At 36.2% G+C, this 19,109-nt stretch overlaps 2 protein-coding genes across 5 annotated transcripts in view; both read right to left on the bottom strand.

Annotated features, from left to right (window-relative positions):
• Positions 1-2,926, bottom strand: part of plekhm3 (pleckstrin homology domain containing, family M, member 3) — a 47,586-nt gene extending 44,660 nt beyond the window's left edge. The window contains exons 1-2 of one of the 3 annotated variants that reach the window (XM_052565908.1): positions 2,855-2,926; positions 1,519-1,547 (exon numbers count right to left, since the gene is read on the bottom strand). The gene's annotated coding sequence lies outside the window, so the exon portion shown is untranslated. Of the gene's footprint in view, positions 1-1,518; positions 1,548-2,494; positions 2,794-2,854 lie in introns of those variants that run through there. The other 2 variants (XM_052565909.1, XM_052565910.1) reach the window with 2 other exon arrangements.
• A 4,426-nt stretch (positions 2,927-7,352) lies between these two features.
• On the bottom strand, positions 7,353-16,206 carry idh1 (isocitrate dehydrogenase (NADP(+)) 1). Of its 2 annotated transcripts, none has more exons than XM_052566325.1 (9): positions 16,045-16,206; positions 13,903-14,032; positions 11,039-11,330; positions 10,743-10,848; positions 10,132-10,309; positions 9,767-9,918; positions 8,630-8,770; positions 8,372-8,534; positions 7,353-8,139 (listed from the first exon to the last, which is right to left on the bottom strand). In XM_052566325.1, exons 1-9 carry the CDS (start codon positions 16,076-16,078, stop codon positions 8,046-8,048), a joined length of 1,290 nt encoding a protein of 429 aa, XP_052422285.1. In that variant the 5' UTR covers positions 16,079-16,206; the 3' UTR covers positions 7,353-8,045. The 2 variants fall into 2 exon arrangements, with proteins under 2 accessions (XP_052422285.1, XP_052422286.1); XM_052566326.1 differs by lacking the exon at positions 16,045-16,206 and adding an exon at positions 14,563-14,730.
• Positions 16,207-19,109: the final 2,903 nt, after the last annotated feature.

The raw sequence follows: 19,109 nt of genomic DNA on the forward strand, positions 1-19,109 counted from the left end.
CTGAATTTAGACAAACAAGACATAAAAGTACATGACGGTCAGCAAATACAACTCCATGGACAGCTTATGCTCTAGTATGAGGAGCCTTTGAGCAAAAAGTATGACAACAGGAACTGTACAACAGTCGAAACCCCACCCCTCAAAAAAAACAAAAACAAACAAACAATAAAAGGAAACAATAAAAAAAGGTTGCTTTAGCTTCCTTGCTGTCTACCACCTATATAGACAATATCCTTCTTCTAAGGTGGCATCCTAAATGAAACAGAAGGTCCTAAATGACTGGTTTTGTGCACCACACAATTATGTATACATTCACAATATGTAGTTTCATAACAAGGTTTGGGAGGAGCACGTCAGATTAGATTAATTAGCACAGGTGGTCACATAAGATAATCAACCTTAGGGTATAAATACAGCTGAATTAGCGTACCTGTCTCCATTGACTGTTTATCAGCATCCCCCCTCCATTTTACACTTTTATATACAGAGGGGTACTCTAGGTTTAGGCCATTCCCGAGCTCGGAGCCCCTTCCCTGGACAGCACGCCAAATATGCATTATAATACTTCAGCTAATTATATGTAAGTGTGAACTTGTGAAACTTATATCAAAAATCTCAGAAAGACCTACTACTTCTGCTGAGAATTCAAATCCACATCCAGTGGACAGTTTACTATTCCATGAGGCCAGGCAGGGAAGTGACACAGGTAGGTTACGTAACAGTGACAACATGATAAAAAGTAGTACATCTAGATTATGTTCATATTACACATATTTAACAAAAACATATTGGATTTCAGATGAGGTCCCGTTAGCATTTTCTATGCAAACATGCACTAGACAGCCAACTTTCTCTGTTGCATCACATCTTGCCATTTTTAAACATCAAATAAAACTCTGTGTAAAGCTCAAGTATTGGGAGCATGTGTTCTTTTCCATTCCACTGCATCTTACACAAAAACAGCTCTCTATCTTTTGGAACAGAGCTACATATTCAGAAGTTGAACTCAACTTACCTTGACCTGTGTTAACACTCATAGAAAGGCACCGTTAATTTCTTGCAACTACCATGGTGGTTGTGGAATCCACTTAGCAGCCTACCTTACGCCTCAGAGCTTTGCTACGCAGACAAACCAACATCATCACTGGAAGTTTCCAGCTTGGGGCGGGGTTCCCAGCCTCGCTAAACCTGAGCACAGCTTCTTTCTGTTTTCGTTTCACAGGATCTTGCAGCCTCTTCTCATCTTACTCATGTCTACCTCCTCCCACACTAACATCGATTTCCTCTGCACTCCAGCTCAGGGTCTTTCACTTTCTTTATACCATCAATTATTAAAAGACCATGACATCATCTTAGATCAGAGACTCTCCAGTCCCATGGGGAAAAATAGAGAAAGCGAGACCAACAGACAGCTGTTTTCTATTGAGTCATTAAAACTGCTTTCAAAATGACACCAAAAAAATATTTTGACTATCAATACTTAAAGTAATAGTTCTCCAAAAATATACATTTACTCACCATCATGTTGTTCCAAATCTGTACAACTTCTGTGAAGCAAATAAGAAGAAATCTTGAGTTAAGTTGCAGTGTTTTTTTTGTCCATACAATGGAAATCAATGGCCACCAAAGTAAATGACAACAGATTCTTCACTTTTTGGGTGAACTATCCATTTAAAACAGTCAAAGCAAAACTTTTTTGGACAACAGCCAGCCTTAAGAACCAGATCTGCTACAGTAAAAAAAAAACTGATCCGGTGATGCTCACACCTCTGCTTAAACAAATTATTCAAACAGAGATGTGGAGGCCCTTCTCTGCCTTTTTATTTATTTTTAGCCATCTCACAGCAAATATCAATCTCCACACTGAGGTAGTGACAAAACAAAGTTACAGCCTGCAAGTAGTGTGTGAGAATCCTAAAGTGAAAACAGCAGAATACTGTAGATGTGCACATTCTTAAATGCCATTTTATACAATATATTCAAGTTGATGCTACAAAGAATAATTGTTATTCTGTGATGAGCAAAAAGGTATGTGTCATCATCTGGGAACATGACATCATATTATCATAGATCTGACTGAGAGGAAACCAGTCACCCTGTCAGTAACCAACACTGCTTATCTTTTTTTACTTGTTACAATATAATACAACCATCTTCAAAGAATACAATCAATTGTAAATCTCCAAGAAAAAAAAAAGATTGAATAAAATAAACATAATACTTAGTATTTACATAGTTTTGGTTCTTTGCTACTTTTGCTTTTGCCTTGCTATGTTGGGTTTTGAAAGACATTCAGGAAATATTATCAATTTGACTGCACTAAGACTATCAAATGAGAATAAAACTGTATATTAACATGAATTGAGCTGTATAATTGCTGATTCTGAATAATAACAACGTTGCCTTCTAAAGCTGACTGCTAACACCAGGCATTCTTCACTGAATAAAAACTACAGATAACGTTTAAATCGAGAAGTATCCTGAATAATATTACTGTAAGTTGATGCGGACTGGTAGTTCATCCAAGTGCAGCTGACACACACAAACAAGATACAACATCAACGAAAACAGAAGTAAAAAGACGATGAACAAACTCTAATATTTAGGTTTGCCCCTCTTCTGGCAGAGATTGTGTTTTTATCTAAGTCGCTGCTTCTATGAATTCAGCCGATGACTTCATCGTGATGCTAGTCCGCTACATCATCTGCCAATGACATTTGTGTCATCTGATTGTGTTTAACTCGCAGCGAATGTAACATGTATATGTATCACTGATAATCGGAGAATCACTATAAAAAGAGTCAACGCATGCAAAGAGCGAATAATATGTTATTTGTACGTGAAAATGACTCACCCGCATCTGTTTACAATCTGTCACATTCAGTTCCGTCAGCGGAAATGCGCACCGGGTGAAACAACATCCTGTGATAAGTGGTTCCGACTACATTTTTTTATAACAAGTTCTTAATTAATTTTATGTCATGATTAAAATTATTTATTCCATATATATATATATATATATATATATATATATATATATATATATATATATATATATATATTCCGTATCTTGATATTGTTTAATGTATCATGGACTACCACTAAATTAATGGACATAATATTTCATTATCAATTGTGTTATATGACACCCCAGCCCAGCATCAAGGTGCCACCACAGTACTTTTTCTTAAGGGTTTTATTTATTTATTTATTTATTTATTTATTTTTATTTAGGCTGCAATATATTTTATTTGTCTCCTTCTTAAAATAATGATTATAAAATGAGGGGTATTAAAAGTCATAACAACAGTGGTAATATTACGTGACCAAGCTTCCATTACGATCAATAGCAGTTATACATACTGAATAAGACATGAGTTGGTGTTGTGTAGGAGTGTGTAAAATCAGCTACACTGTAATTCTGTAGAGACTCTTTCCACTCACAAACACACACGCCAACATCCCAGACAAACTGCACATATATCACAGTCATTAGCAACCCACATGGGCCTGGAAAGAGTTACCATACAAATTCTGACAAAAGAAGTCTAACTGCATAAAAGATCTATGCATTCTTAATGTGCAAATTGTGGTCGACATTAAGACTTTGTGTGATAATAAAGACAAGAGGTTTGGGCGTGAGTGGCAAAGATGAGATTTTTTTGTAATAGCCAATAGCCAAAAGCTTGCCGCTCTTGAAGCCAGGCCTGCATGTATTGTTCGGGTCCCCACAGAAAAAGAAACATTATTCAAGTCTTTTTCAGGCAACAGACAGAAACACAGTAATTATCGTGGGCTCCAGGCTAAACCGGCGACCTCCCCTACAGTCCTCCTGCCCCCCCCTGCCACCCTTTCTGAGAGCTTATTGTCTTGGCTTGTTTAAAGAAAGGCTTCGTTAATGAAGGAGGAGGGGACATGGGCTAATGGGCTCAAATAAGTTCCTCTCCGTGATATTGTTGTGGGATAATGGTGGAACGAGCCCCAGCTGTAAACTTGCAGGCGCCATATTGTGCGTGACCTACATAGACCATCATCTGAACCCATGCTGAATGCTTATTCGCCCCAGAAAACTCAGGCTTTCTTTTTTCAATCTTATTTTATGCTGTTCTGAGACAGAGTCAGCAGTTGGACAGGCTGCGCTGTTGTAAGTCACATGTAGAGAGGGAGGAGAAAATAATATATATATATTAAAAGGACACAGCAAACAGTGTTGCAACGTTAACCTTTTAACCTTAGACAAATGGCAGCAACTCTTTGAAATGTTACTCCACTTGTTATGAAGTTATCTTCAATAAATGTTTAGTAGGGAAATGTTGACCTTACTATCCTTGTCAAATGGCAGCAAAAATGAAATGATCCAACTGGTTGATAAAAATAAATGTATCTTTAAATGTGATTTATTGTATGATTCAGGTTCATATGCCATTTCATCTCATATACCGCAGATGTTGCTGGTCTTCAGTAATTTTATCATAGATTTTACACCATTTTGGTTGTTTTAATTTGATTAATTTTTTTGGAACTCAGCTCTTACTCTGCTGTTCAGAATTCTATGATCTGAAAGTGAGGGTAAGGGCATAATGATGCAAAATATCACCGTTTCAACCAAATGTTGTTCCTTAAACTTTCTGTCCATCAAATAATCCTGAAAAAGACCCCATTGAGCAGAACAACTCTTTCCACAATGTATGATAAAAAAAGTTTCTTTAGCATTAAATCAGTATTGATTTCTGACGGATTACGTGACACTGAAGACTGGAGCAATAGTTTAAAAAAAAAAAACACGTTTAAATTCTGGCACAGAAAATAGCTTTTTTAATTGGTATAATATTTTACAATATTGCTATTTTAAATATATATTTGACCTACCGTAATAAATGAAACATAAGCGGATATAGAAATTCTTACTGACCCCCATTTTGAATGGTGGTGCATTTCTGATTTAATAACAGTTTTTTGGGCTTTATCATAACTAATACAGTACTATACGTACATCTTGCTGCTCTTCTAAGGCTTTGGTTGCTGCACTACCCCTATAAGTCTGCTACAGTATGTTATAAACAGTTATGGATTGTACTTGTAATGATTTAATAATGTTTACATAATACTTTTAATTAGTAATTAATTTTATAAGTAAACAAATCTATCGGCCAAAGCCACCTCTACTTTTCTCCTACTCCTACTCTGTGTATAGACAAAGAAGTATGTCCTGATAAACAAGGTTGCTATTTTTAGTTTGAACAATGTAGCTGATTCATCATAATTTCCTCAAATTGGATGAAAGTGGGCGGCATCATTTCAGCACAAACTACAGCACAGAGAATTGATCATCAGCATGAAAAAAATAACAAGTCTGAGCCACAGCACAACTATTCCTTTATCTCTTTGAAATTTATCCTCATATCAGCCTCCCATCTCTCTCTCTTGCTCAAATCTTGACCCATGAGCCTCTCCTTTTCGATGTTTGTGTTTTCAGTGTCTATTTGGATTCTGTGCTCCTGCACTGATGACTAAATTATGATTGGACATAAGGATAGCAGGGCTTTCATCTGCCCAGCGTTGTTCCATGCTTTCCTCTCCAACACAAAGGGCCCCTCTGCCTCTGCTCGGCCCGCTTTTGAAGAGTAGAGTGGCTATGCGTCCCTATGGAAACCACTGTCTCTACAGGGGTAAGGTGCGCTCTCAGACAAGAGAGAGCAGAGACAACATCAAGCCATATCTCAATCATTCATCTGTTTATTCATTTTCAATGTGCATGTCCTTCCTAAGGCTCTGAAGAGTCATGCTGAGGTGCTTGGTGCAAATAATGCAGTTTCGATGTTGACAGTTTTTGTGACCTATGAGAAAATTTTTTAACACTGTCCCATCAGATATAGGCCTATCTGTGATTCAGTGGCCTGCATTTGCTTTTATCATTATCTGTCATCTAACATTTTTTCAGGCCAAAATATATTATATGAAAAAAAAATTAGTCTAAATATATGTTAGAATATCTATAATAGTGTGAAAACTCATTTAAGAATTCATTGGTCATGTCAGTTGCATATGGTTGGTTGCACGTACCAATAGACAGCATTATTACTGTGGCAGTTTGATCAATTTCTCAGATTTTTCTTAATTGAATCCATAGTCTGAACTTTTCTTGTCAGGTGATGAGTAGTTGAATTGCCCAATGTGATATTTTGTGGGCGGGGTTTGAATAGCAGTGACCTTTAGTGACCTCCGCTTGTGCATGTTTTACGTCATTAACGTCGGAATCACCACTGGCCTCTATTTCATATTCATAAGTCTTTACTTCCTGCAGCACAATAGTAATCTTAACACTAACAAAGCCAGTGAATGAGTGTCCATTCACACAAGGAGAATCCAATTATCACGGCACAATGGTGACAGTCTGAGGCATGATCTCTCTCTCTCTCTCTCTCTCTCTCTCTCTCTCTCGGGTAAACCATTGTCTTATAAAGTCAAGAACACTTAAGTGTAGGTAGCAGTCTGAGTTCAGACTGTTTGGTGCTCATACATACTCTAATAATTTACCGGTCGCTTGGTAGAAGTCACGTTTATGTGCATGAAGCTTTTCATATTTTGCTTTACTTTACCTTCAAGTAGAACATTATAAACACACTTATCCAAACAAATATATATATATATATATATATATATATATATATATATATATATATATATATATATATATATATTTAATATTGAATAATAATACAAATAATAAAATAATGCTACTGAAATTAATTAATTAGAAACTCTCCGTTGTTGTATTATTCGCTATTAAAACGTTCAGGCTCCGTTTAAAAGGCTGTTCGTCTTGACGTCATTGTACTGCCATCTAGTGAATGAAGCGTGAACCTCCTTAAGTGACAACATGATTTAATTAAAACCAATAATATTGTGAATTATTACTAACATTTGACGGGCTTATTTTTTTTGGAAAATACTTTTTATATTTGGTTTATTTATATTTAAACGTGTATTTAATTCACTCTTATTTTTATTATCTGTGTGTTGTTGTCTCGGTGTACTGGGAGTTTGAGACACTATACATTTCTTGTATGTGGAAACATACTTGGCAATAATGCTCTTTCTGACATCTGAAATTGTGATGCTGATTTGGTGATTGCCGACTATCAATGCTGCAAACAGTTGTACTGTAATATTTTGTGGAAACTGTAATATATATATTTTTTTCAAGATTCTTCGAAAAATATAAATCTTAAAAGAACGGCACTGGTCTAAAAGATCTTTTAAACATTATTAACATCTTTACTATCACTCTTGATCAATTTAAAGCATCCTCGCCAACGTAACACGATCAGACAATGTCAAAACATATGAGATTTTCTTCTTAAAAAGTCTAATTTATTATTGATGTCATAATAACACAAGACCTGATCACAGAATCACACAGACTGACATAAACAGAACCATATAAGGAAATTCATTTGTAATGCAGTGACAGACAGTTGTACTGAGTGAAGAATGAACAGGAATGTCTACCTGGAATAAACTACCAGTATTTCAGTTAAAAATAGGTATTTACATTGTTAAAACCTAATTTCACTGTACCTGGGATGGCTTCGAGAGTGGCTGCTCGAAAGACAAGACAACTACACACACAGACAATAAGGCAACAGGTGTTCAAGCACCTGAGAGATCGCAGTAGCACACAAATATGCATTTATGCACTACAGGGAATATGTCTCAAAGAAAATAACTGTTGCAATGATAAAATGTATAAACAATGATATAATTTACTATATGAATGTTTCTCATTTGTTTTTAAAAGCATAATGAAGGTTACAGCATAACAGTGGCTCCTGGCATTTAAAATAGCACTTTCATCGTCCAGTTGTAAGTGCACTGCTCCCCCTACTGGTTTTAGTGGTGAAGTCAATCATTTCTCTGTCTTTGCTCCCAGTAAGACAGGAAATTAGACTAAAAGAGTCTGCGGCATGAGGTGGGTTGAGGGCTGATTGTCAGTGTGTGTGTGTGTGTGTGTGGGTGAACACCCCGTCAAACACCCAGCAGCTTTATAGCTTGGGTTGGCTTGACAACTTAATCTTCAGATTCTCAGCCAGTTTGTCCAAGAACTCAAAAGTGTTGAGGTAATCAGAGCGCTTGACACTGTGGAAAAAAAAAGAAAGGATGAAAAAAATAAATAAATAATAAAACTCGGAAAAATTGTAATATCTAAAATAACTTAACACATGTTAATAAAGTCTTGTTGCTATACTTTTATCAAGCATTTAACACTGATGCAGTCTATTATAAATCTAACCCCACTCCAACTAATAATAATAAATAAAAAAGGCCCTCAATAAATCCCAAAAGTTTTAGAGCAAGATAATGGCTGTACCTAGACATTCCCTTGATGCAGATGGCCAGGTCCTTTGTCATGAAATCAGCTTCAATGGTCTCCACACAAACGGCCTCCAGTGCTTCAGCAAACACCCGCAGCTCTGCGTTCTTATCCAGCTCCGCCCGGTGCAGCAGCCCTCGTGTCCACGCAAAGATAGAGGCTGATGGGACATACAAGATCATGAATAACAGTTTTCAGTGCCTCATTTGTGTATTTAAATCATTAAGAGTGGTTAGTGAAGTGTGTTTTCTTCACCAATAGGGTTGGTGGACGTCTCTTTGCCCTGCTGGTGCATGCGATAGTGCCGTGTTACAGTGCCATGGGCTGCCTCAGCTTCTACTGTACGCCCATCAGGACACACAAGCACACTGGTCATCATACCCAATGAGCCATAACCTAGAAACAGAATGTTTACTCTGTAAATTTCATAATTCTTTCAGAATGCTTTTACAGCGAGTAATATTGTGCAAATGCAAGGTCTTAGAGGATTAGTTCACTTCCAGAATTAGAATTTCCTCATAATTTACTCACCCCTTCCCCCACCCATGTCATCCAAGATATTCATGTCTTTCTTTCTTCAGTCAAAGGTTTGTTTTTTAAGGAAAAAGGGCTCATCTAGCCAAACGATTAGCCAATAATAAAAAAAAATATTTTAATTTTAATAAAAAAATTATTGCTATACTTTTTAACCACAATGCTCATCTTGCACTAGTGTGACTTCACACATTACATAATCACGTTGGCATCGTCACGTGTGGTTGATTTTTCATCTGTAGTCTGGTTCAAAAGGTAGGGTGACCAAAAAATTCCAATATTGTTTTACCTTTTTTTGAAAATGACATTTGACTTTCTTTGCACGTTCACACTGTATAAGTATATTAATTTTTTTTGTTCTTTGTTTGAAAACGACTGATTGTTTCACTAAAGAAGAACCTTATTCCTCGGCTGGGATCACATACAGCCAGTAAATTGAGTAAATTATCACTAAATTTTTATTCTGGAAGTCAACTAATCCTTTAAACCAATTAAACAATATCATACAATAAAAAGTTAAGATAAGTTCTAATGTTCACCAAGGCTCCATTTATTTAATCAAAATACAGTAATAACTAATATTCCAAAATATTTTTACAATTAAAAGGCTGTTTTTTATTTCAATATACTGGATAAAAGCATTAATTTATTTTAAAAATAAATAAATGATAAATACTTAAAATAAATGTTATTACTTTTGAACAGAAGCATACATTGAGCTTATCCTCCTTTTGTGTGTGTGTTCAATCAATGCTAAACTATTCATTCATGTAACTGTTTTCAGACAATGTTTTGGCATTGGTGGGGTGCAAAAGAAAAGATGAATATCAATTGTCATTTTACAGCAGTTTTACTCACCCTGAGCGACAGAGTCTGACTGCACATCTCCATCGTAGTTCTTGCAGGCCCAGATAAACCCACCTTCAGACTTCATGGCCTGAGCCACCATGTCATCAATCAGCCGATGCTCATACCAGATGCCTTTGGCCTCATACTGAGCCTTGTACTCTCTGCACACACAAACACACACTGTCAGAATGCTTTTCATAATTTTTTTCCTGAATTTACTTTTCAGTGTTTGCCGTATACATGCAAGCCTGTAAGTTGAAATTTAAAACAGGTTTGGTTTTCGTTCGTTCAAAAAACCCTGAGTAACTAGATTGATTACCAGGGGGAATTTATTAAATGACAAATGACAAACAACCGTTTCCCTGAGGACTCACTTGTCATAGATCTCCTGGAAAATGTCTTTGAAACGGCCATCGTATTTCTTCAAGATGGTGTTCTTGGTGCTGAGGTACACCGGCCAGCCTTTGTTCAACCCCATCTGGAGAGAGCTGTGAGCAAAGTCCCGGATTGAGCTGTCGGTGTTGTACATCCCCAGAGCCACTCCACCAGTACCTAAACATACATAATCACACATACGGTCAAGAAAACCTGGTCTAAAAGCAGATGAGCTTGTGCCAGTTCTATTTAGAAACAACTAGGATATGTTCCAATAATTTCTAATCAAACACCAAATCAGTGTTAATCTGGCCATGGGGCCTCAAACTGTAACACTGACGAGACAAACATGCTCAATGTTGCTAGGATGACATCACCATACAGAGCAATGCTCTCACAGGTGACCATCCGCTGTGATGACATCACCATTCAGAGACAGAAACATCTTTGACATACAGAAAGACTACATTTAAAATCACATACTTGCTGACTATAAAGTAGGTGCAAAACAGTATGTGAAAAGAATAGTATGTCCAAATTCACAGTTTTCATAAAATAGTATGCAAAATCTTACTACTTCCAATGGAAATTTGGAATCAATGTAGACTACCTTTAAAGTCATGGACAACAAATTTGATTGGCTCCCCTCCATTTTTAGGTGTGTATGTCATTTCCACGGTTCCAGGACCAGGAACAACGAAATCTGTGGCTTTGTACTGTTAAAATTGAAATGGACAGATTATCTCAGGAGACCTTTTACCTGTAATGTGATTTCACCGATATTAAAGAATGATTGCTTAGGTATAATGTGAACTTTGATAAAACAGCAGAAAGTATGATAAAAGATTCATACAAATCCGCAGTTAGGTTTAATTACAGATATTCTAATGAGTAAGAGCTGCTTGCCTGGTCTCCATGTGCGTGCCTGCCGATAATTATAGGCTTGATCCAACCAGGGACCAAGCGGGGAATGTTTTTGCAGATAATAGCCTCTCGGAACACAGTTCCTCCCAGGATGTTCCGGATTGTTCCGTTGGGAGAGCGCCACATCTTCTTGAGCTTGAACTCCTCCACACGCTTCTCGTCAGGAGTGATGGTGGCACACTTGATGCCAACGTTGTAGTGCCTCACAGCCTCGGCTGCCTCAACAGTCACCTTGTCATCAGTGGCATCACGGTTCTCCATTCCCAGGTCATAGCTACCACACAGAGAGCAAAACAGAAATCTCATGAGTTTTGCTAAACTATGTAAATCATTCGATTATGTTCTTATTGCAAATTCCATTTCAGTGGACAAAAAAACAGTTCCAACTTCCAAAGGTCTATTATTCTAGAAAATTTAATTGATGTTGAATCAAATGGAAAAAGCAAAATTGCATTTCATATCTTATACATGTAGTACACCTATGAGCTGCTTTGAGTCCAAAAAAAAAAAAAAAAAAAAAAACCTACAACCTAGCTCACAGTGGCAGCCAAATTGGTGATGTTGGACTCAGACCTACATTACACTATGCTCCCAGTCAGACAGATGGCGTCCCATGGCACGCTTTAAATGAGGTCAATGGGAAACTAGTGCCATGGTAATGTAGCAGAAAGTCACACTGTTCTAGTGAACTGAAATAGAACAATTAATTTCTTACTGTGATAAAACAGATTTTTTAAAATTTCAATTAAGACAACTGTTTGAATTTGAATATATTTTGTAAAGTTAGTTCCGCTATGGCTATTATATCAGTACTTCTTAGTTTTCCAAGTTGCTGTTATATCATCTACAAATAAATTATTTGTGTAAATAAATGTAAGGAATTATTATTATTATTATTATTATTTGTTTGTAGTTTATACAGGTGCTGGTCATATAATTAGAATATCATCAAAAAGTTGTTGTTTTTTCCCCCTTAATTCCATTCAAAATGTGAAACTCCTATTTTATCTTATTTTCATTTATTACACACAGACTGATATATTTCAAATGTTTATTTCTTTTAATTTTGATGATTATAACTTAGAGCTAAGGAAAATCCCAAATTAAATTAATTTGAGACAATGCAATGATACACATCTGATTAACTGTTTATTTTGACTTGAAGGGGTCCTCTTATGCTTTTTCACTTTTTGAATTTTAGTCAGAGTGTAGTGTGCATGTTTGGGGAAGTCCACTCCAAAAGGGAGATATTTCATATTTAAATTTTTTTTTTTTATTACTTTTGTGACAATGTGCAGACTTGGTCCGTCAACTGTACTGAGCACCTTTTTAGGCTGACCTCGAGCAGTCCATTGAAATTGCCAGCAGCGTTTTCCAGAAAATAACTGACTTAAAACCATTTTTTCAGCCACCACTGTATTTCAAAAAACAATTAGAATCAAGATACTTAAACACGTAGTGGGTCGAAGAAAATCGACATATCAAAATGATACGTATCTCCATATGTATAATTTCTAAAACTAATGAAGCATCCTCACAGCATCCTCACAGAGACTCAACATCTAGCTAGAAAGAGTGTGACAGACTTCACACACACTTTGGAGAGAGCGTTCCTGAGCTACAACACATCACTGCCAGCGGAGACAGAACTTTCCCATACTTTCCTTGTTCTGTGTCCTCACTATTGTGTTGAGTAAGCTGTGACCTTTCACCCACTTTCTTTCCAATCCCTGTTATTATAATGATTCTGGAAAACTGTTGGTGGCGCTAGAGGACTTCAAAACAATTTAACATGCATTTTTTTTTTTTTTTTTTTATAGAGTTGCCATAGACTTAGTTCAATCTATCAAAGCAAACCTGTGATGCAAAGATGGCATTCAACAATGCAACCAAAAGCACAAACGACAAGTAAGCATACACAAACAATCTTACGATACAAGCTCAAAGACCAGTCCAAAGTTCAGTGAAAGTGACTGAATGGACAGGCGTCAAGAGATCCCCCCTTAAGTGACGAAACCCTGTTTGCTAACATACTGATAATACTCTTATCAGCCAAATAACCGACCGACTTTTTACCTTGCAACTATTATTCAAACCTCTAGGTCAAGTTCATGCAAAATGCTAAATACTTGATTGATTTATCTATTGATTTTTTTTTACAAAAAAAAAAAAGCTGGTCATTATAGTTAAAGAGCCATTCAGATCAAACCATAACTTATAAAGTTCAAAGAACAGATGCTGACAATTCAGAACACAGAAAAGCACAGAAAGTAATGCTAGGTAATAAAAGTTCTAAATTATGGGAAGATAACATTTCCCTTTGGCCTTGAGGATTACCACATTTGTACAACAGGAAATGTCATATTTGTAAAACTTCAGGAGCCTGCTCAGTGGAATGATTATTAATAGTAATGTACAGTTATTTCACTAAAATAAGTCTGTGGCAAGTTTATATTGGTTATAAATAGTAACAAATAAAATTAACAGTATATTTATTATTGAGATTTCGATACATTTTAATTATATATATATATATATATATATATATATATATATATATATATATATATATATTAATTATAATGAATATTAATTATTTTATAATATAGAGAAATAATATATTATGAAAGGAGTTTACTAATTATTTCAAAATGATTTCATAGTGCATAAAGTATTAATATGGCCTTAATATTAGCGCTGTGGGTATGAAACGACTAATTGGCAGCAAAGTGACATTAAATCAGATTAGCACACAGGCTTAAACCTGAGTATTCACAAGGGAAATCAGATTTAATGAAAAAAATGCTCACCCGCTGTGACAGTGACACACACACATTTAATCTCACCTGTGCAGGTCGAGCTCCAGATAAGGGAAAATGAGTTTCTCTTTTATGAGCTCCCATATGACTCTGGTCATCTCATCTCCTTGCATCTCCACCACAGAGCCAGCTTTAATCTTCTGAGACATTTTGGACCCTGCAAGACCGATGACAGCTAGATGTTATGATGTATAGTAAGGCCAGTACTTACTCCCTGAAGAATGAATAGATTCCAATGAGAAAAGTTACAAAACCAGTGAATCAGCATTTTTGCCTTAAACCTGTTTTAACGAACAGCAGTTTTGAGCCTGCAGACTAATAAACATAAATCTCAGTCTGTGAAAAGTCTCTTTTTTTTCATAAATGGCTATACTAATACCAGTTTTTGCAAGTACAATAATTATAGTGTTATCATCTATGTACTGATATACCAGCTTTTGTGAGAGACAAGATCAGCTATTCTCATGCAACTAAAGTAACTGCACCTGACACCTGACGTATTGCATCAATTGTGTCACTATTAACAAATGTTTCAAAGTCTTATTGCAGTTCCGGTTGCGAAACAAAACCATTAGAACTATTAGCATACCGGTAGCAATTTACAGGAAACGTCAAATAAAGCAACAGCGACTGTAAGATGATTTAACGACTATTTTGAACGATCGCGGCTTAATATTCGACGCCTACCTTTTCTTTTGAGATTGTATTGGAGTAAATGGAGAGATATCTGATGGTTGACTTTGAGTCTTGGAAGGCGCTGTTTCCTATCAGCTGAGAGGATGGCATTGGCTCTTTCCAGCTCTGCTCATACATGTACTTCTGCAATCAGATAATCCTCCACCAATCCAAGAGAAGACGGAACTACACTCAAACGACTAGTCCCTCCTTCATTAGAGGCATATGTTTGTGTAGAACAGCTGTTTGCATTGAGACAGACACTTGTCTTCCTCTAGGAGACGCTATGCAGCTCAGAAATGAGGACCATTCGTTGAACTGTAGGATCACAAATCCATTTTATTCACATTTTACAACTGAAATCAAATGGGCAATAGTTAGAAAATGTTCAAAATTTTTGGTCATTTTTATTTCAATTGTAAAAAAGTGAAAAAAATAATTTAGATTTAATGACTTTGAATAAATCAATTTAAACAATAGCTTAGAACACAAAACTCATTTTAATATTCTGATATCCAATAAATGTAGGCAGTAGGTATAAATTCAGTATATTTTAAATTAATTTTAGATTTTTTTTTAATTAGCCCATTAAATGCAAGTTGCAAGAATCGTTAAAATTACCAATGATAAATAAATTTGAAACATGTAGTACCTGCTGTAAAAACTACACACACACACACAAATACATTTCCCCACACTGAATTATGATATTAAATGTTGGTTAATAATAATATTGTGGTTATGGCCATGTCATATGTAATTGTCAATCTTCTTAAAATCATTAAAACCTTCAAGCTGTTTCCCTATAATATTGTGATGATAAACCCGTGTCGTATTTGTTTTCATACATTTATTTATATTATAATTACATTTATTTTTTTGCATTTTGTATTTCTCCCAATAGAACATGCATTAATCCGTTCTCATCAACACGGTGAAAAGTAATAATTACCACGTGACTTCTGCGTTATTTTTGAAAGCAATATGACCAATATTTTACACATGAATAAAGAATTAACTATTCACGAAGTGAATTCATTATAATGAATGAAACATAGATTATTATTTATTTAGAACTAAAATATTATTTAGAACCATAAGCCACGCCCATTTTGAACCTCTCTGCAATTCCACTCACTTTTATCAAAATTAAAAACCAGTCGTTTAACGCAACCACTTAAACTTGGTCTTCGTTCTGTTTAAAACTCATTAAAAATAGACCTAGGTATATATTTATCAAGTAGGCTATGCAGAGAATTGGTACTACCGCGTCATAAAAGTGCGTCATGACGCCACCAAAATAACAGAATAAGGGCGACGCCAGTGCCAATTTCCATAAACCAAACTGTTAATGATTTGGTTTTGTACCAGCCTTCCCCTGCACACATCATATAAGGGTGATTTCTAGTTTCCATGCCTCCAGCGAATCTTCATTAACAAAAGCAGATGAAACAGAAGATGAATGTAAGACAGATATATACAGGTTCACCCAACCTCCAAAACGCATTCTGTTTCTTGAGTAGTCCATATTCTCAATCCAACTTCAAGAGCACTGCCCTTCATGTGCTGCTGAAACGGTGTGCTCATATCCTCTGAGTTTGTCTGAGTAGGAAGGGGGTGAAAGTGAGCACTGAGCAGTCGTTTGGCAGCTCCTGTAGGATTCAGACTCACCGGCAGATGTCGCCATACCATCACTCAGTCTGTAGTAAGAGTCCCCTCTGACTGCCACAATATTTTGTCCTTTATGCCGGTGTTTATTGTAATGGTTTAGCATACTTGAAATCTACCTTTTATTTATTTAATATATTTTTATAGCAATGCAAGACATGGTAAAGGACTTCTGATAAAGTCAAGTTACAATACAATACCAAAAAAAAAATCTATGTAAGTGTGTCGTCCTTTGGAATATTTTGGGCATCTGGAATGTGAGTCTGCAGGCCAAGGTAACATTAAACTTTAGGTTTGAGGGTGTGAGCTTTTCAATCTGAAACAAGACACCAACATTTAAAAGAAAAATAACAAAATGTTGCCATATATATTACTTATTTTTCTTCTTCTCTTTTTATACTTTGGACTATTGTTTTAACCTAAGTGAGTTCTAAGTGGTGAGTTCATTGTATTTATTGCCTGTGTCAAATTACATATCGTTCACTTGTTTTTCTTGTTAAAGGCTGTTCCATGGGGACAATGTATTTTTTTCCGACCACACTGGAGAAAAATGACAGTAAAGCTTTTTTCCCTTATTATTCTGTTCTATTATTATTGACCACAAACACATTGATCGTATATAAAATTAAATCCAAAAAAAAAAAAAAAAAAAAAAAAATAGTAGTAGTAAAACACTCTTGCAAATAGTTAAATCCATTTTTGAAAAATATTTACATTTTGTACAATATTTTTATTTTAAGGATTTTTTTTTTCTATCTGGTTCTTTGAACTACTCATGCCACCATTTCTTTAAAAAAGTTAAGGTTACACCACCTTGACAGACATGTTTATTATTATGGAGGTGTAGACTATTCATGTAAATTTTAGCCAATGTATTTTTTTAACAACTTAGATCCAGTAAATGATCATTGCGTTACTGACCCTTAAATAAAACAATCTCACTTTTTATGTGTAAAATCAGGAAACCTTAGAAACTCGATTTTTTTTTTTAATCAGCAATTTGATTTGTTTTAGATAATTTCATCTGAATACAAAATCTTTTATAAAAAGACGAGTAGCAAGGGTTCTAGCCTCCTTACCAGATTGCTCCCCACGTGACGTGACACCTGCTGGTATGAGCAACTAGAGAAAGCCAGTAATATAGATGTAGAAAGGAAGGATCGTGGTGCCACAGAAGTCCACACGGCATCAGTGCGCAGTCGCCTTACCAGTCAGAGCTCCGGTCTCCAGCGCTGCCGTTACGCACAGGTTCATCTCATCTCCAAGCACCTGACTTACAAAGACACGTACGCGGATTTTTGTCCTCTTTGACACGATGTGAGGCAGATATGTGGGCTTTTTGTTAAAGGATATGGTAACTGTTGAGCTGCCAAAGTGGAGCCTCGCGTATCACGGATCGGGGCGCTCCTGCAGGGTCTAGGATGCGCGCCCGGAACATCCAGATTCTTACCCGGGTTCGGGGCTGAGCAGGAGTCAACTGCTGGGCGCAGAAGCTCGAGGAGGACGCAGTCGACCCGCACCAGGATGCCTGTGATGAGAGGACTGCTGGCCCCGCAGAACACCTTCCTCGACACCATCGCCACCCGTTTCGATGGCACCCGTAAGTGCGCAGACCGTACCAACTTCCCGTTCCTTCACCAAAGTGTCAAATGCAAATAAGTGTTTTGGGCAAATTTATCAGTCACCCGAAGCTATTTACAATAGTGCGTAAAATGGAACAGTTGTAATCTCTTATTACACGCGCGTGAACATATGAAATCCTTTCGTGTAGCAGGTTGGTCATTGCTTCGTAACATTGTTCAGGGTAACCAGAGACAGCAGTCATACTCACATACTACAGCCAATACTACATCTATTTTGGACAATATTTTATAATTATGCGCACGCACGCAGTTTTATGGCCTCATATAATTAGAAGAATGCATAGAATATTTCTAACGTTACTTGTCACATTGCTGGAGAATTTAAGCAAACTTTAAACAAGTTTAAACAGTTGTATTTAAATATAGTTAATATATTAAAATACATAACATACATAAAATATTTAAATGGAAAATACGTTACATTTTGGTATTGAATTAAAGTTAATGTCCACGTTTGTCAGCTTACAAGTATTGTGTAACTGAGCTCTGAGTAGTTCTTGATTGTAGTTATTAAGTCTTAGAGAAAGGGATTTATAGTTTCATTTCCCTGTCTTGCTGAGTTCAGGCTGCTGCATATCTGCTTGTTTGGGATGTTCTGTGGTGTGTTCTGTTCTGTTCCCTGGCATCCCTAGTACATTTTGTCGCATTTTCATCTCTTCATCTCAAATAATTACATAATCTGAAGAACAGAAGCAACGTAATAAGATTTAACACAGTTTTTCTAAAGAATACATTTTACTTGACATCTGGAGGGTGAAAGAGGACAAAAATCCTTTAAAGAGCAAAACGTGTTTCTGTCACTACTCCAGTGCTGCAGATGAGTGTGACAAGACACACTTTTGAGCTCTCTTCCCATTCTTTAGGCCGATCTTTTATCTGAAGCTACACAGCGTGAATGTGTGGAGATCTAGTTGATTTGTAATGTGTTTTTTGAACAGAAGGGATGAGTAACTTGCGTGCTGTCCGGCTGAGGCGTGGGTGTGTTGGTGGACAGAGGGTCGCTAACATGCAGCTTCACGTCCACAACTATGTCTGTCCAGTGGTCTAGTTTAATATTCTGGGATACTCTGGGTTAAGTTCAAACTTATAATGTTAATTAACACAAACATTTCATTATTAATAAAAAAATATAATAATAGTTAGCTAGGTGCTTGCAATGGAACTTATCTGTAAACATTGAAACAAACTGCTTCAATAGTATAGCCCAAAACATAAACAATATGCATCAGGTTAATACCATTTAGATGT

Source organism: Carassius gibelio, chromosome B9, assembly GCF_023724105.1.
Source record: "Carassius gibelio isolate Cgi1373 ecotype wild population from Czech Republic chromosome B9, carGib1.2-hapl.c, whole genome shotgun sequence".
NCBI lineage: Eukaryota > Metazoa > Chordata > Actinopteri > Cypriniformes > Cyprinidae > Carassius > Carassius gibelio.